This window comes from Clinocottus analis, unplaced genomic scaffold, assembly GCF_023055335.1.
Source record: "Clinocottus analis isolate CAN_PGR_092001 unplaced genomic scaffold, fCliAna1.0.p SCAF_16, whole genome shotgun sequence".
Taxonomy (NCBI): domain Eukaryota; kingdom Metazoa; phylum Chordata; class Actinopteri; order Perciformes; family Cottidae; genus Clinocottus; species Clinocottus analis.
The window spans coordinates 7,040,570-7,062,521 of NW_027175887.1; the positions used below are offsets into that span (position 1 = coordinate 7,040,570).

Here is a 21,952-nt window from a genome sequence, read left to right on the forward strand (position 1 = left end):
CGCCTCGTTGCCATAGCAAGAAATAAGGAGATAATACATTTTAAATGAAGCTGAACAATACAAGCGGATCTGATGGCTGGATGTGCACGCTCTCACACATTTACAACTCTGTGCAAAACACAGGTCTGAAAATGACTTGTTTGTTTGTTTTTCAGCTGGCCTGCAGCTCTGTTTTTGTAGTGGTATCAAATATTAATTCATATGAAAGCATACAATGCCGGCTCGGCGTAAATATACAGTTACTGTTGTGATTACGGTAAGAGCAGTAATGGCTCAGAATGACTGGGGGGTCAGCAAAGGAGCAGAGAAGAGGAATATACTGTATAGTATGTCAAAAAAAAATTAAAAGAACAAACCTACAAGGGAGAGGAAAAGAAAATGAATTAAGATTTACAGTTGAATGAGAAGAGAAAAGTGGTGATGTCTTTTACATTTGCGGCGAACACACAATGTTTTGAATATTTTTTTTCTCGGGGTAAAACAGAAATGTGATGCACACTACAATGGGCCTGTTTGTAAGGATATTGTAACCCGATGAGATGTATTATTATTAGTTAAAAAAACATATTCTGAGAAAGATTTATTCTGAGTTTTTGCATTCATATTCTACAGCCGTGGTGGCTATGAATCGTCATATCTATTCAAACCTCTTGCCCTATTGTGACTAAATTAATGGGCAACTATTGTATTCACCAAAAATATATTGGAAGCCTGCCAAAGTCTATTTGGTTTGGCTTCAGTTTGATAATGAACTGAAAGGATTTCTACACTTCTCAATGGGTGGGCTGGCTGACCCTTTCCCGGAGCATTACTACTCTGACAAAGGAATTAATGCATTCATCATGAAATAATTGAGAGGGTAATTGAAATAAAAACATAGTTGAACACTAAGTGATGCGTTTTACATTCATGTTCCACAACGAACTATTAAAAAAAGCTGCGATAGCCGCCCTGAGCTCATCAGACTAAAAACAGACAAGCACAAGAACCAGTCACATCTGCCAGACTGACTACGTTTTTGGGACGTGCAAAAACATCCCAGCAGCGACAGCTATGCAGAGATTAATGGGCTGAGTGCAGCGATAATGCAGCAATAACAAGTGGGGATATGCTATGTTATTTTTTGTATGTATAATTCGAGTGAAAAGACAAAAATAAATAATCTAACAGCAGAACATTTGATTGACAACTTGTAATGCATTACATCAGAAAGAAGACCATGGTCCTCAAGTTTTTTATTTAATCTTTTCACTTTTTCCAATGGAAGCTTTCGACATTCTACACCATTTTCCTACCAGCATATGCCTCAAACCCATTGTCGCTTTTTTACAGTTATTCTGTGTGAAAAATGGTCGAGTCAAGAGGATTGTGTCCCGCATCCTTTCTTGAGTTGAATCAGAATATGTAAGGATGCGAATCACAAAGCTACTTTTTGTCAGTTTATCAAATCAAAGGTGACGTTACAGAAATGTAAAGGAAAGAACCATTTTAAATGCTTTAACACTGTTACTTTAGCAACAAGAAGTGTAAGATAGTAAGTCACAAATCCCTGCAAACATAGATATTGTTGTGATTAAAAACGTTAAATGTACTTCTTCAGACAAATGTGTGTTAATTTAATTAGAACAAAACTGATCCATAAAGGCGTGTGAGAGAAAGAGAATATCGTGAGATGAAAGCAAAGATGAAGTCGATGGTGAAACTGTAATTCCATCCATGAGGCTCGAACATATTCGATTGTGACCTTGTAGAAAGACAGCAAGAGAGCTGAAGCAGAGGCATTCATCGCCTCTTGAGACGAGGACCGGCGATTCATTCGGGGCGCCAACCCACCGTTACCAGGAAGAACATTCCACTGACAAGCTTTTATACCGGAGCAACAAATAGCACTGTAAACCGCAGGTTGTGCGACTGTTCTAAGTGAGTGGAAACACTAAGCTTTGACACAGAAAAATCAATATGAACATATAGTACTATATGTTCAGCTGAGACAGAAAAAAAAGAAGAGAGCGACACACACATTTGAAAACTGCCTGTGGACACACACACACGCACACACACATGAGTTTCAATATTTACTTGTAAATGAAAATGAAATGTTGATTGCATTATTTCCCTCTAATTGAGTTGCAATCATCATCCATCACGTTCCACACTCATTTGTCATGGAAAGCTAATTTTCAACTGATTAATGCCCTGATGCGGATTGTTTCTTCTTTAGTTACTACTGAAAATCAAATATAAAACATTAAAAGTTGAAACACAAAAAATCCTGAACATAATGTGACACACAGCAGACAAGGGCAAAAATAAAGTGGACAAATTACAGAATGACAATAAAAGAGTGAAAGACAATAATTCATTTAAAAAAATTGGATATTAGAGGAACATTTAAATGAATTTGAATGAAATCGATAAGGAAGATATCTTTTTTGTCACAAATTCAGTCGTATATTGGGGAATTTCTGCTATTTCTAATAATTGAACAGAATTACAAATTAATTTCACTTAATTCAGTCGGACATCGTGTAAATGATTCTCGCTGCGAGTGCAATGTTTTTCGTTCTAACCAATCAGTGGATGCTCTTCACTGAGTCACAATCGAATCTATTAGGAGAATAGACTCTTGTTAGAAAACCTTTTAGATTAGATCGCAAAAAATCAACTTTAGGGACTGACATGGCAACAGTGATAAATAACTCCTCCAGAACTCGTGGAGATGTTAACATTCCTCACAACGCCAGAACAGAGCGAGCGCCTACGACTCTCTGCTGAAACAAACCAGAAGCGTTCAGAGAACTTTATACATTTTTCAGATAGCTTTGAGCCCGATGAGACTGATGGTCAAACCACCGAGCAGCAGGCATATATATGTCACACAGAGTCATTCAGCTGAGTATGAATGTATATTTCTGCTCCTCACTGAACTCACAAGACGTTTGTGGCCTCTAAACCTGCAGAAATAAGACAAAAAAAGAAGAAACTGTGTAATTCTCAAAGCACCGCAAAGGGTGAAAAGCACAGAGCATGTATATTTATCTGTTTGAATATATTTACATTACGCAATGTGCATATACCATTAAGGTGCCCTTTTTAATCAAATGACCCTGATTGCAAAAAAACAAAGCGCAGCAGCCACACTTAGCTCCAGTGAAATCATTATGGTCTTCGTCGGGTCGGTGGTAGTTGAAGCGCCGTCACGGCAGACGCTCCGGTGATCGTGGCAGCCGTGATTATAGACAGGAGAACGCATCGTCATGCTCCCTTCAAACTCATTCATCTCGGGATGCAGTGACCTGATGCAATGACCGCTGTGTCATGAAAAATAAATGGAGAAAATCGCCCCTTCCTGTCATTTTTTGAAAATACATGAGGAAAAAAAAACAACAAAATGAAAAATAAGGCCCTAATACAAACGAAAAAAGGACAAAGTGCACTCAGCTGCGAAACATAATGGACATGTTTGCGATGTGATGTCATTAGTGCAACATTTTTTATTTTTTTTTTGTGAATGGAACCTCGAGACGGGACAGACACGTGACAAGTGATCCAGGAGGCTTTCAGCAGCCGCAGTGCTTTCAGTGAATTCACTGTTTGAATCACTGAAGGTTGCCAGAGTCAGTTCATCATGCACCTTAATTACCAATCCCTCTTGTTTTGGAATTATCGCTATACCCCTATGACTTTCCCTTGTGAAGTTTAATGAGGTTTAGCTGTGTACCCAGAGCCCTTTTTAACAAGACATCTGAGGCCTCCGGTAACTTGTATCCTTGGGGTGTAATTGATGTGCGGACTGAGCTTTTTAGAAATTTGAAAAATGAGCACGGATACCACAGTCCATCTTTAGCTGCAGAAGATACAAAAGGGCCTCTACTAATATATTATTAAACACTTAGCAATGTATTTATTAAGAAATTTATTAATCAAACATTTGACATTTACTGCTACCATCTTCATGAATGTGAGGATTGCTGCTTTTCTCCACTATGCTATGTTGTCATATTATCATAAACTCAACACTTTGCTGTTCTTGATTGTTAGAAGGTATTATGGCCAAAAATAGTTATTTAATTAAAAAAACAATATGGTGAAAGCATGCTAATAAAGTATAAAGAGGAAATGTGATCCATGAAGAAATAATGAAGGATATACACATGTTATTTTCAAACATGAGGAATAACGGCAGTTTCATAGCCCTCCCCATACTGTCCCCATGGCGGAGGAATACTAAATCCTCAATATGCTATATTACTATATCCTTATCTAATATATCCTTATCCTTATCTAGGTATGCTTGTTGCCATGTCATGTGAATGTATAATGTATAGAAATACTGGAATCAGTATTTGAAATACATTGCTTTTATTACTAAATACAAGTTTGCACTGTACAATGTTAAGTTGCCCTCATTGGGAGGAAAACAGCTATTTTAAGACGTCACCTTGGGCTCTAAAAGAGTTGGTTTTTTTTAAACTTTCTTCTAACATTACAATGACCAAAAGACTAAAGCTGCAACAATTAATTGATTACTTTCTTAGACGATCAGAAAAAAAAGGAATTAACATTCGCAACTATTTTGATCATAAGCTAATTGTTTCAAGCTATAAAAAGACAACCGTTCTCTGATTCCTGCTTCTGAAACTTGTCAACGGTTTTCTTTAAGACAGTAATACTAATACCTATGAGTTTGGACTGATGTTCGGATAAAACAAGGAATTTGAAAATGTCACCTTGGACTATATTAAAAGGGTCATGTAAGGTTTTCTAAGTAGGCTTCCTTATGTAACACACTTCACTTATAACTACTCAGTGTGTATATTACCAACTGATCTCACACACTGTAGCTCTCTCGCTCTCTCCCTCTCCTCCTCTCCTCCCGCCCTCATCATGTTTTCCAGGCGTGAGACACTTTGGGAGTCGCGATCGTCTTCCAGCCCGCTGTAACATTAACGCACACGCCCAAACTGAGCTCTGCCCCGCCCGCCCTCCCTCCTGCCCGCCTGCCAGTCGTCCTCACGCTGAGTAGACGTCCATGTAGATACCAGATCAAACACGGCCTCCGCTGCTCGCCGGCTGTCGGTACACATTAACAAAAAGTCAAACGCCGCGACCGCCGACCCTTCCGCGTCTCGGCTGATGCTGACAATGAGCTGGCACGCCGGCTTCACGGGGACGCGCTCATCTCGTCAGGAACACCAGCCGGTATCACCAGCAGCGGTACAGGAAGTGTTGTGGTAGCATGCCACGATAGAGACAGTTACTAATGGCACTGGTCGCCCTACTGTGCAGCATGCAGAGATTTCGGGATGGAGCTTTGGCTCTAGATCTGTGGACATCCAAGCAACCGCTCATTAAATAATGGATGGGGAGGGAAAGCGAGGTGGCAACTGCCAAAACGGAGCAGAAGAGCGTGAACGCGGAGGAGGCAAAGTAAAGACGGTTGGACTGAAACAAACTTGGAAAGGAATTATTGCACTGAGAAAAGACAGATAGAGGTAAAAAGAGAGAAAGGACAAGGTGAGTCCTCACTGTTTATAGTGAGAACCATTTGTTCGCACTGGGGTCGTTTTGGCAGGCGTTTTTATGTTACTGATTGTACTGAAGGATGTTTTATATCAAAGGAAAGTTTCACCCTTGGAAAAAAAAAGACATTCTTGTCGTTACAATGCAGCTTCATAAGAAGGCATTAGGCTCGATCAAATATTCACCCAAATGAGCTCTCAGAGGATGAGTGGGGTGAATTCACAAAATACACATGCTGGCCTATTGCAAGAAAAGGTTAGAAGTTCAGAAGCATGCAAGACAGCATCTCAAACACCATCTGAACTCCGTCTGTTATTAAAGGCTTTTGTGTTTTTAGCACAATGAGGAGCATTTCAACAGGCAGATGCTTCACATTCAGTGCCGTCACCGCCTAAACTATTTCTCCTCTAAGTGAGGACATGGGGATATGCTGTGATCGCCTTGTGTTTTCATACCGCCGTGTTGTTTGTCTCTGGTGTCCCCATGGTAACAAGGTTTGGGTAGCTCGTCTATTTATTTTTTACAGACTGTTCACCTGGAGGTAGAATAATGCAAAGTCCAGTCATTTGGCCGTTTGTGATTACGCAAACAAGCATGAAGCCGTCGTTCATGCAGGCTTTGCTTCATTTCCTCCACAGTGCAGCTGCCGCACTGAAGAGGGGAGCAGAAGTGAGACATTACTGAGTCGCTGGGGAACAAAATGCTTGTTTTTTCTTCTTTTCTAAACAGTAGTAAACATCTAGTTTTGGGAGCAGATAAAAAAAAAAAAGGCAGAATGAAAAGCAGATTTTTTTCTCAACACAAATTATTGATGGATGACAGGAATGTAGCATGGCCACGAGACGGAGTGCGCTTCTGAGGCATGAGCTTCACGAGCTGGTTACATTTACACACCCACATGCTTTTGATTGATTGCAATAATGTGACTTTCTCTGAGGCAGAAAACTCCACAGCATTGTTACTGCACAGCAGGGTGTGTCAATATAGTGTTTTTCTTTTTCAAGCTAACGTTCGACGAAGATGACTCCATGGAGCTTTCATTGTCTCATATAAAACTAAATGATTCGGCTTGCACGTCGGCGGCTGGAGCCACACACACGATGTCATGAGTTTATCGTGATTTCTATTCAGCTGTCTTTGTTTGGTTAAGCTAGCTAAAGTTATTAGCCTCTAGCCTTTGAGCAAACACAGTAGTTGTGTTGCGAGGGAGGTCTGCCACACTCGGTGGCAGCAGTTGGTAAGGCCAAACTTATCAATTTTAACAAACATCCAGTTTGATTCAATGCAACAAAAAGACATCAACTTCTTTATAGTTAAATATTTACCATTTACTCCAACACTTTTACATAATAAGGACATCTTATTCATTATCTCACTCACTCACTCACACACACACACACACACACACACACACACACACACACACACACACACACACACACATATATATATATATATATATATATATATATATATATATATATATATATATATATATATATATATATATCACGTCGCACAGACCCCTTCAAAAGATAGTCCTGCACTTGCAAATGTATTGATAAATTCCCAAAACCAACGTAAGAGTTGTGTACAAATGCCCATAACGATAATTATATAGCTTACTCCTCGTTAGCATTATTAGCATACACACGCAGAGCCAACACAATTTCCAGTTATTGCATGTATTACAACTTTAACTAACCTTGTGCCTCTTCGGGGCAGCGCTACCATTAATACCATTTCTCATTTGTATAAGAAATTGACCATAATTCCTTTTCAACATTCAATACGACTTCCTTTTTCATTCTGCGAGTCGTCTTCAAAATAAAAGCAACTCATCCTTAAAACCGGAAACCAGATAAATGTAGCTTATGGCAGGTGAAACACATGCAACAAAAACAACAAAATGAATTGACAAAACTGTTTTAAAGGCAGAACACATATTGGGTTACTTACAAATCATATAATAACAGCATCCCGTCAAACAGCTGGTTTTGTGCCGTCTTTGACATGTCTTTAAAAACACTGGCTGTCTCCTCCTGTACAGTGTCTAAGGAGGCTACAACATCCAGCAATCGCTTGAAAATGCCAGCGTTGTCAGAGGAGTCAGTCGTGTCATGCAAGGCCAACTCAAAAGCCCCACGAAACTTCACACAATCAATTATTTTGGATATAATGTCCCCGTTTTATCCTCCTCATTGTGTTTCTTCACAGCGATCCTGTATCGGTCTGCAACTGGGTGTTCACTCAGCCTGATATGGCTTCATGGTATGGGTTTAACAGTGTGGCCCAGACTTTTAAATCCATATCCAAGATCCCACCTCTGCTTTTGGCTTTGGATGTGAAGTCTACTCTAAACTTTGAGGATGTTTGCTTTCTGACTGGTAGGTTTCATACACGGCGCTGGAAGCTTGACAGACCTGCTCGTGAAGGTTGAACAGTGGTCGTTCTATTGAGCGGCTTCGCGAAGGCTCATTTGCAAATCAATAAATAATAAGGCGTGTGTCCTTTCAAAAGGGAAAAATACTTTAATTGTTTTTTTAGCCACAGAAAAAACATAATACTGGTGTATTATCATTTCATAACTTTAATTTGTTGCAAAAATGTGCTATGAAACAGCAGCAAATACAAAACCATCACACAGAGAAAAGCATTAGCAGTCAATCTTTAATCTTTTTGAATGAATCAATCAGCGAGCCACATGGCCTCAGACAATTTACATGAGTACATGAGGAATTCAGCTGGCTGCAGAATTGGATTAGACGAACATTGAAACCCATTCCTCGAGCCTTCAGCCTGTTCTTATTCCACAACGACGGAACCGGACAACATACAATAAGAAGAAAGTCCCCGGTCAAACAGAAATAGCCGAGACAGAAAATCAATCCAACTTTGGCCTCGCGGGGCCAATGTCTGTGATTTCAAATCATGCTGTCCTGCACACAAGCATCATTTTGACAAAAAGAGCGCACATTGTCCTGACACCGATGTGAGATTCTTTCCAGCAGCACAGCAAGTCGTACCTGGAGACAGGAGGAGGGTGGCGGTGAGGCAGGTGGAACTGTTGAAGACGTAGCCTGACATTTAAAGTTTTAGTCTGGTATTTCAGCAGACTGAAAAGTCCCATTGCGACGTAGAAATGCTTATTGTAGCACCTCTTCAGATATTCACTGTATGGAAAATCATTGAAACATTGGAGAAATGAAACCTTTTCAACCATGTGAAGCATCGAGCATCTCTGGGAATGTACAGTTTGACTAATTGACTCAAATAAAACAAAATGGTTAATGAGCTTATCTGATGTCCCAAGTCCTGACTTACACTCCCGGGTGGGCCAAATGTGCTGAGAGAGGATTACAAAAAAGACACTCCAACTCAACATATCAAGGTATCCATTTAAGTAGAGGCCACTTTCAATCAAAGCTCCATAAATCTCTTGCCTTCAGCAAACGGACCCACGAGGCCCAGAGCACACGTCTCTGAGGTGACTCTTGAGCTTAAGAGAGCTCCTGGGCAGCTTTCAGAGATTAAAGAGAGGAAGACAGGTGCACAAAAAAGGGGAGTTGAAGAGACTCTGTCAGTCTGTTTGAGGTGGTCGTGAGACTTTCTTTCCCTACACCAGCCCTCCAGGTTTGAGCAGTTAGATGTTGAGTAAAGTCGTCTGTTCAGGCAGCTTATCGAGGAGCTTGAGAGAGCCAAAGAGCTCTCACACGCTGCCGAGACCGTACAAATGTAATGCCGACACCCGGCACCAACGTCGTCCCTAGTTTCTTACCAAAAGAAACAGTGTGAACTATCACCAAAACATAAATTTGCTATGATTGGCTTGAGCCTATCATTCTGACTTTTCTTCAGGTGTAATTCAGCAAAAATCAATCTGAAATAAGTGCTGAGTTGAAGCTATTACAGTTTCAACAGGGAAGGAAAACTGTTCTTGTTACATCTAGGAATGGAAAAATACTTAACATCGTCAAATAGACAACCTGAAAGCAAGTTACTGTTTTTTTTTATGACGCACCAGGGTGCTGACCTTACTGTCTGAAGAGGGAAGTAAATAAAAAGAGGATTTCCGAGGCAGATCAATAAAGTATAAAATCATCATTACCATGCAAGACGCCGTGTGTCTAGAAGCTAACTACTGTTGCCAAAAGGAACACACACACACACATATATACACACACACACACACACACACACAGAACGAAGCCACATGTGACAGCACATTACAACACAAACCGACACACGTGAAAATATATCCACCAGCACATGAAGGCGCACGCAGACAGACACACACTCGCATCTCCTCCTCCTCTCGTGGCCGTGATGAAGTAGGTCTCCAGACGGGCTGCTGAGGTAATGGGCCGTACTCCCAGCTTCCTCTTCTCCCTTTGCAGGTGTGAATGCAACATCAAAACCATGACTTCATGTCCTCTTCTTAGCCACTGACACAGACCTCTGGCTCTGCCATAAACCTCTCATTTTCTGTCCCGCTTAAAAGACCGCTGGGTGATTTACGAGGACAAAAAAATGGAACATAATTATATAACAATATATATTCGGGATGTCCAAAGCCGAACTCCAGGATCAGCATTTTTGGATTGATTCATAGTGACTGTATAAAGTCCATTTATTCATTTCCAAACCACAGTTCAATCCCTCGGCACTCCGTTAACCGCACAGTGAAATGAGCACACAAAATAATTTAACGCATTCCAGCAAAAAAGGTTGTTTTATGTCCACTTCTGCACTTTGAAAGTGAAGCGCACCTCTGACGTGTGGCTCTGGGTTAGGGAATGCATTTAAACTTGACATTTTTTTCATGCTGAGCATGCAGAAAGCCCGTCTAAATGTCGTGCGTAGATTCTCCTGCTGCATCAGATCCATACAAACACTTGAACTGTACGACGTCTGCCACAGTGTCTTGATTTGTTGGAGCCAGACGGCTGAGAGGACTACTCTATATTTCATGCGTGTAAGTTGTAAAATGTCCTCTTCGCGAATTGATGTTATTTTACGGAGGGTTTGCACACAAAAAAAAGTCATGTTTTCTACAACAGAAACCTTGTGTAATAGTTCAACAAACTGACAGCTGAAAGTACAGAAAGTGACAAAGATTCCCAAGAGCAACGATTCAATAAGAGAAAAAGAAATCATCAGTCAGTGGTGAAATAAACTGGAAGCTTAGCATCAAAGTGTGTGAAGATGTAAACAGAAACGGGCTCCTTAATCAGTGTCAAGTACACAATAACAACAGTAAACAACAGCATACTCCCCTGGCATAACAATATGTGGACATCCCCTCACTGTACGTTTTATTCATTTAATTCTTCCTTTGTACGGCACATTCACGAAAAAAAACACCAATAAACTACGATACATCCACAACGCAGCTGCCCGTCTCCTCTCCCACTCCTGCACCAGAGACCACATGACCCCAGTCCTCCAAAAACCTCCACTGGCTTCTCCTCATCACCTCCAAAGCCCTCTACAGCCCTTAACACCTCCATACCTCTCTGACCTCCTGCACCCACACGCTCCCACCCGCAACCTCAGATCCGCAGACGCCAACCTCCTTACCCCCCCGAGACGTTCATCATTTATTTAAATCTACTTTTAACCTACTTGTTAAACGTTTTGGTATTTTCACTCTTACATCTTGTTTAATTGCTGCCTCTATGGTTTGCCATTACCATGTAAAGTGCCTTGAGTACCTTTTAAAGCGCTTTCGAAATCGGATGTATTATTATTTTTACATTTATTATGTGCACAGGAGCTCACATTGACTGGCTCGTGGTGTTTCCGTTTAGTCCCTCTCTACACTTCACAGGTGAAGCTCAGGAAAAAAGAAAACGTGTCTACTGGTAGCTCACACAGGAATCAAGTCTGCGAGATCGTCTGACATTTCTGCATCTTTTTCATGAAGCACTCAACTGAAGCGCATAAAGCTCTGAAAATAGACGATGGAATTATGTCTGTTTTTTTTCCTGTTGGACAGAAAAACAAACGGCATTACTGTGTTCCAACATGCCAACCAAATTAATCATTTCATTAATCACTAAGCCAATAATCTCCAGTACAGCTCCAAACCAGAATCAGTTGTTTGAGGGTGAGGAAAACCCTTCAGGGGGAAATTGCAGCTCATTTAAGCCTCACTACAACACTCACTATAACATCAGCTGACCACAATCCACCACTGCAGACAGCTGCAGTGTCTATCACATAAGCACCATCCACACCGAGCTCCCCGTCTGTGGCTGCACTCCAGCTTCTCGTCCAAGCTGGTTAAACAGCACAGGTTGCTGCTGCCTCTCCAGGCGCTTTAGGGAGGCGTGCTTGTGGGTGGCAGCGGTGCTTTCCATGCCCTTTAAGAGACTCAGACACGGTGCCTGCCGGGAATGTGAAATGCCATGGTAATAATGCCACATTAGTGATTAATACAGTACTACCACTAAAAACAAATGTGATTCATTGGGCTTTCAAATGTTGAGAAATGAATCTGAAAATGATAAAAATGCAGTGGTAGTGGCCAGAGGAGGAGCGGGAGGAGGAGGAGGAGGAGCGGGAGGAGGAGGAGGAGGAGGAGGAGAGGAGGACGGATTAGAAAGCACGCCACCCTCCCCGATGGGTGACTGGCAGCCTTTTGCCGCTCTGCTGGCGAGAGCGAGAAAAATGAAGCCATGCAATGATCAGACAGTGGAGTGCTCAGGCCACAGGTTGTGTTTAATGGCTAATTACTGTTGCTGTAAACAGCCAACACCATTATATGTGCACTGCTGTTTCAACAAGGCTCTGGTCAGAGGAATAGACAAGTGGCTAATTAGTGTCTGTGTGATACAGAATTTGGCTGCTATCAGGCCTCACATTAAGGCTGAGTGTGCAACATATATATATATATATATATATATATATATATATATATATATATATATATATATATATATATATATATATATAACATGAAGCATGCAGTGAGTGCAGCTCAGACACACTAAGCCGATACGCTCCGGCAGACACTGATGTGACTTGTCAGTGTGATCAATCAGCATTTCATCTTGGTCGTAGTAACAAAAGAAACACAGGCACGGTGAAGTCCACTAAATCACACAGTCAATGATCGACCTGCACTAAAAACATCACACATTCTCAAAGGTGGCTGATGTGAAACAAATCAAATCATAACGGAGTTTGTCACAGGAACATATTCTCCTCACACATCTCCTGTCGTCATCAGTTCAGTTAACAGATGATGATAGATGATATAGGCGTGTGAATCATTTAGTATTCCAATATTTGATTTTAATTCTTGGAGTCACAATTCAAATCAAGATTGATTCATGACTCAGCAGTGCTTATTGCAGGATGAAGGCAGTATGTCACATTATGACATGAAAGCAGAGAAAAGTGTCTATAAGACTATGAAGTGTTTCTATTTGAACCGATTGCAGTTGTGTTAACACAGAAAGGCAAAATGTAACATTTATTTATGCTAAACTTTCAAAAATGAACACTTTTTAGTTTTTCTCATGCTCAAATGTGTGATCAAACCACGTACTGAGCCGGTCTTTCCACAGTTAAAATGTAAATGTTGTAATACCTCAAACATATAATCGCATTTTCAGTAGTGCAATTCCTTCCTGGTTTTTGACTAAAGGCATCCGTAACTCAGCTTGTTAGTTTTTAATGCCAGAATTTCTTTTCCAGGATTCTTCACTTGAACATTAGAATTTTGAAAACACTATAATGCAATATCGTCATGTCATTATGATATGATTCAAGCAAAAAGACATGCAATACAAATGTTTTCCCTTCAGCACTACTGTTTGTAAAAAAAATGTGTCACTGATACACAGTCACACCTTTAGAAAGTAACCAACTTACTAATTTATAAAGCAAAAAAACGCAAAAACCCCATAAAAAAAGAACGCTTTTAAAATAGTAAAACCACACAAAAAAACTGTTTGAACAAGTGGATTCTTGGACTGTGCGGTACTAACTGAGTTTGAGCTTGTATTCTGACCACTAAGCATGTTTGGCAAGAAGATATTGTATTGAAGATAAAACTGGACCGGCTTGTGTAGAGTTATGTTCTCCTCGTGGGCAACCATAAGCAGTCTGCACGCGTACAAAGACGCTACAAACTATGCACGGCATATAATACTGGTACATAAGTGGAAAAGTGCACACCTATGCTGTCGCTTCCCTTTTATGCGGCGCTCTGCTCCAGTTCCATCAGTCACATCACACTGACTCCCGTGTCCCACAATCCTCCCTACGGTCATTCATCACAATGTCAATCAAACGCTGACTCCGCTCCCTGGAGTGTCACGGTAATGTTGTCCCTTCATGTGTGTGTGTGTGTTTGTGCGCGTGTACTCATTCATGTATGCATATATTTTGATGTGTCTGTGTTTGTCTGAATGCATGTGTCTGCGTGCATTCATGCATGTGTTTTCTTTGTCTTCTATTTTTGGTGACCTCTTTTGTTTTTGTTTTTTTTTCTTCCCTCTCAGAAGGCGGCGGAGATGTGAAGGTGTGTCGCCGCAGTGACGGAGAGAGACGAGACGGAGCGGAGTGGAGTGGAGGGAGAAGTCAGGAGGAGCTCAGCGGCAGCAACAGGCAGAGGGCAAAGAGGATGACAGTGCCTTCTAGTAGCCTCTCTGTCAACATGATTATCTTTGAACCTGGCTTGAGGTCAAAGGCGCATCACACAACATGCAAGACGGATACGAAGGGCAGTCAGATGGAGACCGATTGGGCTACATGGCCACGCCAGCTTTGTATTAACTCCCTAATGATTCAACTGAATTAAATTATGAAAATGTTCTCCTGGCAGACTTGCAGCTCTGCTGCGGCTTACTGCAATATGGATCAAAACTCCCGGCGAAGCGTCCGTCTGAAAGCACGACTCGAAAATCCCCGCGGCCAACATGTGATTCCCCTGTTGTGGTTGTTCAAATCCACCTCTCATCGTTGAGCGTCTCTCCGGATGAAAAGGTGACGACGTCAATTCAAAAGGAAAGCTTTAACGTCTCAGACTGTAAGGCGCGACGACGCTGTTGATCTGCTCGGTTGACGGCAACAGTGTCCGCTCGCTACAAAATGGAGACCCTATGATCGCACAGTGGATCCCAGAGGCTTCTCCAGGGCTGTGCATGCTTCGCTGGTCAGTTTCGAGGCCGACAAACGGACAGAACATCTCGTTAATACAGATTTGTATCAGCTGCGATCTGCGTCCGAGCTTTAAATAGACAGTCGGCCTGCTCGTGAGGCAGCTGCCCGTGACGTGACCCCGTCCTGTGATGCATACAGCGTGCTGTGACTCCATAGAACAAGGGAATCGAAGGAAAACAAAAGGAGCGGATTTTAATGCATTGTTCTACTGTACCAGGAAGTCATCGGTTCCCACTTATTGCTACGCAGTGAAATTTAGTCAAGTCTGCATAACACGTTGTCACAGTGAGAGGCTTGCATTGCCATGGGCAGTTCTTTTCGGGATCCAACTCCTGTTTGGCAAAGTACTCGATGAATTAAGCTGCAGCTGAAAGAATAAGTGGATTAATTAAACAGAAAATAATTGGCCACTATGTTGATAACCCATCAGTCCTTTCAGTAATTATTCAACAATGGTGCATCAGCTTCTGTAATTTGCGGCTTCTCTTAACAAACACTAGAATGTTATCGACTTTTGGATTTCAAGTTGTCATTTTGGGTACGGACATGTTGCGATGGGCTTTTTTTTTCAGAGTTTGTCGACATTTATTAGATCAAGCAATCAATCAATCAATCGAAAATAAATGAAGAAGTAGAATAATCACCAATCAAAATAATTGCTAGTTGCAGTCTGTATCTGGCATCTCTGATCAAATTGTTTCTATCGTTCCAGCCTTCGTAGCACAGAGCAGTTAACGTCAGCAAGTGTCTCATTCAAATGCTGCATTTGTTGGCGATGACCATTGCTTTTACCGGTTGAAATGACAAACATTGCTGCGTGGCATTCAAGAGGCGGGACTCAACGAAGAGTCAATTCCTATACCTCCATTCAATACTGCCGACGCTGAGTACTGATCAGATACCAGAGCTCAAAGGTCCAAACTTCAAATCTGTTTCAGGAATGGAACTGAAAAAATGAACACTAAATGATGAAATACTATAAAAACACGTGCAACCCTCAAAGAAACATTGCTCACTAACACTGGTCGACAATACCAGTCGAATTGATCGAGTCACATCAATTGCCTACTACAAACGTCCCATGTGATGATGACATTGATGCTGATATTTGTAGCAAATACCAATCACAGCACAACTCAAGAGAGTCTGACAACAGTCTCAAACAGCAGAATAAAACATTTCAAAATGATCTGTAGAAATTAGATACGTGTATGATTTGTAATAGTGAAGTAAACCTCTAAAAACTACCCTTGGCATTACTTTCCCAAGGTGTTTTAGAAAGTCATTGAAGAAAAGACAGACAGGGTTTTCATGAATATCATATTGAAGCTTCACCATTCTCGTGTCTCATATTCATATGCTGTATGCAATGAGCTCTCCAATAGACTCAGTCTCAGAATGCAACAAGTGGCTGAATGCTGATTCAATTTGCCACAAATTGCTTGCTTTGATCTGCCAACAAAGTATTTGCAAAAGCATAACAGCCTTGAATCACTGCATGTCACCCACACAACACCACCTTGCTATTGTTGTATGGCATCAGATGTTACAAGTATTGACACAGAATCAGTAAGTAAGCAAACACCAATAGCAACCAGCCGAATAACGCTCCACTTTGGACGCATTTCGGACGCTGAACCCAAACTTGAACTTCTTGGCTGGAGAAATAAAGGAACAGCTTTGAGATAACACTGTGGCCCTGAGACGAAGCAATTGCTTTCTTCCAGCGACAAAAACACGCTGAAGACCTGTTGCAGAACTGCATATGCCAGTAAGCACAATGCTATTACGTGCAGGCTGAAAACAACAACACGGCACCAGCAGAGAGTGTATTTGCAGATCAAAGCTCGAGAGCCGACCTGAGTCTGAAGGAGAAAAACCCAGCAGGAGAAACCCAGCGTAGCAGCGTGGGAGGGAAAGAGCAGCTATCAGCATACATCAAGTCATTTTGCTGGCAAAAAAAAAAGAAAATACATCAGCCATCTCTGGAATCTTGCAAGACTCAGAACGTCTCACGAGCAGAGAGCCCTCTGAGGGCCGGGATGCTGCAAAAAGGCTTAAACCCCAGCAGAGCAAACATCTAAAGGAGAATTTGAGTGGACTCACGGTTTTGAAGTCGCTGTGGCTGCATTCCTGGCCTTGGTAGCGGCAGTAGAGCATCATCTCTTTGAGGTCGTGGCCGACCCGGTCGATGAACTCCTTCATGCTGAACGCCTTGGGCCTGTAGGCGGTGAAGTTGGCCCTTTCCTGCAGGAAAGCCAGCACGTCGGGCTCGGCCAGGTGCGGCTGGGGGATCGTCAGGTGCACGTCCAGCAGGCCCAGCAGCTCTCCGGCGTGGTACAGATCGTTGCGCGTGAGGCTGCTGAAGCGGTAATCGTTGAGGTTGCAAATGGTCACGGCGGGGAAGACCAGGCTACACGACACCACGGCGTCCATGCTGGTCACGTGGGGGTAGGAGAGGAAATAGGCCAGGCGCTCGGCACTCTCCAGGACTAACAGTCCCAGGCAGGCCAACAGAGCGGCGGCCCAGAGCAAGCGGCGCAAGCTGGGCTGACCATATGGGAAGATGAAGCGCAGGCCGTGCAGCGTGCTGGTGTGAGCGAAGGCCTGCCAGGAGGTGGGGTGCAGGCGGGAGCTCTCGTGGCTCCCCTGACTGCCACAGCTCTCCTTCAGATCCATCATCAGCCCTCCAGCCCCTCAGCCGGGGAGCCCCTGGTGCACTCACACCTGCACGGACGGAGAGGAAACGCCGGTAAAAGACTTAAACTCGCAGCCCCGCGATCATATTGAGCATGTTGATGAAGCAGGAGGGAGAACGAGAGAAGGAACAGACAGAAAATAAAGGAATGAAAGAGCAAAAGACAAAGGAGAAAAAAAGTATGAGGCAAATCAGAGCCCTGCAGCAACACAAACACAAAACATGATAACGTACAGGAAACTAAACTTTAAAGCAAAGCAACAACTGACAAAGAAGAGGAAGTACACATAAGGAGAACATGATCTCCACCACCCGTATAACTGCTGCGGAGTGTAAGAGACAGAGGAGAAAGATGCTCCCTTCGGGGCATCCCTCTCTTTTCTACCTCCACTCTCAATCACTCCCTCGAGCTCAGAGCTACTGTGGCTGCCAGCTTGCCTGTGGCTCCTATTACACCCCCGACACACACACACACACACACACACACACACACACACACACACACACACACACACCCCACACACTCGACCCAAATCCCAAAGTGCCTCCCCCTCGACTCCATCCTCTGTCACCCTCTGTCACTGCTCGATTCCATTGACAAAATCCACAGAGGTAAGTCCTCTGTGACACCCGGGGCGAGAGGTGAGAGTCACTTAAGACGCGAGCCAATCAAAGCCGCCTCTGTGTGTTTAACGTCCCGACTCATCTCCATTCAAAAACACACACACACACACACACACACACACACACACACACACACACTCACGCTGTAACTCACGCATGAGTATGCACTCAAATTGACACACACACACACACACACACACACACACACACACACACACACACACACACACACACACACACACACAACGCGCGTGCGCGCGTGGATCTTCCGCGCACCCAACTAATGACAAGCCTAAGCACCTCTCTCGTTCAGCCTAGCGAGAAGACATCCAGCCGGCGCGAGTGTGTGTAAGTCTGAGAGCGCACGTGTGTGTGTGTGTGTGTGCGTGTCTGTGCGCGTGTGAAAGAGAGAGAGAGAGTAAGACAGAGAGAGGGGAGGGAGAGAGGGAGAGAGAGCGAGAGAGAGAGAGAGAGCGAGAGAGAGCGAGTCGTTGGTGATCAGAGCCGCGGGTTAGTCTCGCACGCCGATCCAAACTCCTCCCGTCCTCCTCTGGCCAGATACATCCGCTTTCCCTTCTCTTCCCAGCTCATCTGTGGCGGCGGCGAACAACAGCGAAGCCGGGAGAGACGGGATGCGCACACACCAACACACATGCTCGCACCAAGAGAGGGGAGAGAGAGAGAGAGAGAGAGAGAGAGAGAGAGAGAGAGAGAGAGAGAGAGAGAGAGAGAGAGAGAGAGAGAGGGGAGGGGGGGATGGAGGGAGGAGGGGGTGAGGTGAGGGGGGCGCTCTCCTCCCCTGCTCTCTCCACAGCGAAGTCTCAGATTGAATGTGTCTCCCTTCCGTCCACCTTCGCTCTCTCATTTGTCTCTCAGTCTTTCATATTTCCACATCTCGTCCGTCACCACAAACGGGGAGATGGATGGATGGAGGACAGGGAGGCTGTCGGAGAAAGACAGATAGTAGGGGGGGGGGGGGGAGGATGGAGAGGAAGGAGGAGGGAGGTGTGTGTGTGTGGGGGGGGGGGGTGTCAGGGGAAGTGAAGCAGAAGCAGAGACGGAGGAGTAAAAGGAGGTTGAAGGGAGAGATGAGGACAGAAATAAGATAAGACGACTGAAACAAAAAAGCGGGCAAAGAAGTGTGGTCGCACAGGCTGGACGACAATGTCACACATGGAAGTAGTTCAGACACATGACATCACACTCACAGGGTGAGGGAGAGAGAGGAACTGAACAATGCTGGTTTATTTTGGGAGCTGATACCAACACTGATAATAAAAGATGATGTATCCGATATGTTGTCAAAAACACTAACAACAAACAGAAGGGGGATAGGAAAAAGGGAACCAAATATGATGTATTTATAGGCAAGTATATAGATTTGAGATGAGATAAATAAGACTATGATGCATATAATAACTACCACCTAGTATGACATCAATGATTCAGTATTTGTTCCATTTTACGTTTGTTTACACAAATAATTTGACTTGTTTCGAGACATTGCATGTTATTCATTTTGGCATTATATATATATATATATATATATATATATATATATATATATATATATATATATATATATATATATATAAACATTGATCTGCGTATAAATATGTATTTATGTTTTACCTTTCTTCTTTCAGCTGTGTTGTATATGTATGTGTATGTATATTCCTGAAAATCGTTGTTGAAAATATGGAACTTTCCTTATTTCCTACTCTGATTATTTGTGTCACTGATCAATAATTCATCAACAGTAAAAAATATATTCATGCAAACAGATTGAATTCCAATAGAAATGCCTTTCTGTCCACTGATTTTAAGTTACTTCTTTTTCACACAAAGACTCCGAATAGATCTGTGAAAAGGTCAAATCAGTGGATCGGGCTCAAGGGAGGAAAACATGACAAAGTAGGCCACTGTACCAGTAAATAAAGGTCATGCGGATTACTGTCATAATCAGCAATCACTAGTTGAACATGACACAACGTGCATCCATTACACCTGCCCCCTACTGCAATTACACTCGCTCCCATTTTGCAAAAAGCGTATGTGTTACCAACAGGCCAGCGTGTCAATCACAGTCGTTAATCCGTAACCATTGATTGCGTATTTGGCAATCACTGACTGCTTGCCAGTAATTAAGTGATTATAAAGGAATGTTAAACCCACATGACCTATGTTTATTACAGTCAGTTCAAGATCAAAAATAATACATCTTCCGAGCTCAAAGGCAAACCTTTCATTGTCGAGCGTGTGTTTGAGGGGAAAGCGTCGCGATGTTCCCTCAAACACGTCATCAACGCCCGTTGCAGCGGCCACACGTTAGCCCGTGAGCTCATTATCAGAGTGATGGAGAGATAACGTCAGATAGGTAGATAATAGAGAGTTAGATTGTTACCACACTGTCGCTGTCTTGTTCAGCAGAACTGAACCTCAGAATGTGACCAGAAGTGATGTTGCTCTTTCAATTACAAGTGTTATTACATATCCGAGGCCCCACCTGCATCCCCTCCTGAGTCCTGTGGTGCTGGGCTCCCTGCAGGCTCCTGGAGGCCTCCGGCTCCAGTGTCTCACATCTGCTGACTCGTCGTTTTGATCCTCCTCCTCCTCCTCCTCCTCCTCCTCCTCCTCCTCCTCCTCCTTTCAAAAAGTAACTCATCCTCTAATGGTGCATTAGGGAGGGCTCTTTCAAGGGCATTAGGTAAACTAAAACAGACAATCTGTCTTGAGATTAACCGGCAGAGACCGTCCACCTGCAGGTCTCCGATAAAGAATATGAAGACAAAAAACTGTTGTGAGAGATGCCGACCGGAAGTGACTTTTAAGTAAAGAACAAAAGAAATAGAAAATACCAATGATGTGAAAACATAAACTTGATATGACTTATATGATGAATGATAAACAAGAAGATATGCAGATCAACTTGCATCTGCCACCTTTTGTTGAACTGAACAATAGTCCCAAATTGGGAAATGGGAAATGGTTCAACAATTTGATTCAGTGTGAAACTCTGTGACAAATCTCTGTTTATATTATTGTCCTTCTGACACATGATGTAAGAGGCTTTACACAACATTGGAATCTCGGGGTATCTGCTCATCACTTTGCGCTTCTTGCTAAGTTGCAACAACACAGAAATCTTAATTAAAAATACACACATACACACAAACACACACACACACACACACACACACACACACACACACACACACACACACACACACACACACAGTCAGTCGATCACAGTCTCTCTCCCAAATGAAACGCGCTGTGGTCTCAGGTCGCTGCAGGGTTTGCTGGTTCCTTAATAACTTAATTAAGCAAATCTCCCCTTTTTCCAGTGAGGTAATGAGCGCAGTTTTACACGGATTAAGGTGTCTCCGGGGTTGAAAATAAGGCTTTATACTTTAGCAATCTTATCTGCCTTTATCTATGCAGCTAATTTTCCAGCCATGGGATTATTTTCTTCGGGAAGCCTTATGAGCCTTACCATATTCTCCTCTTTTTAATTTGCAAGGTATTAATGCAAAGCCTCTGAAATATGAGTCAGATGAATTCTTTACGTCGCAGACTAAAGGGATATTTAAAGCAACTCTTAACATGGAGACGACAAATTGAAGAACAACTAAATAAGCCTACAACACAATCAGAGCCACCGTCTTGGCACAGATTGCTTCATGCTGATGAACTCTTGCATTAAATATTCCTTAATTTGGTGTTTTGATGATAACGTCGTACAGATGTGAAGTTTTGTTCAGATGTGGTCACTGTGAAGGCCAAAGCAAATTATTCACATGATTGTAATACTCAATGACCCACTCTGCTCTGTGAGGAGAGCGTTCTGAGTCGGCTTTGTTACTCAACTCATTTATTCAGTGTTTTTCCTTCAATGCGTCACCGTCTGAAGGAGGCTTTGTACTCTGCAGC

The 21,952-nt window shown here is 42.8% G+C and overlaps 1 protein-coding gene across 1 annotated transcript in view; it reads right to left on the reverse strand.

Moving 5' to 3' along the window:
- The window catches only part of asic2 (acid-sensing (proton-gated) ion channel 2), a 275,335-nt gene extending 256,673 nt beyond the window's left edge, over nucleotides 1-18,662 (reverse strand). The window contains exons 1-2 of the mRNA XM_068578446.1: nucleotides 18,320-18,662; nucleotides 16,804-17,424 (exon numbers count right to left, since the gene is read on the reverse strand). Of these exons, the coding sequence (XP_068434547.1) occupies nucleotides 16,804-17,379 (576 nt within the window). The 5' untranslated portion in view covers nucleotides 17,380-17,424; nucleotides 18,320-18,662. The remainder of the gene's footprint in view (nucleotides 1-16,803; nucleotides 17,425-18,319) is intronic.
- Between the last annotated feature and the right edge of the window lie 3,290 nt (nucleotides 18,663-21,952).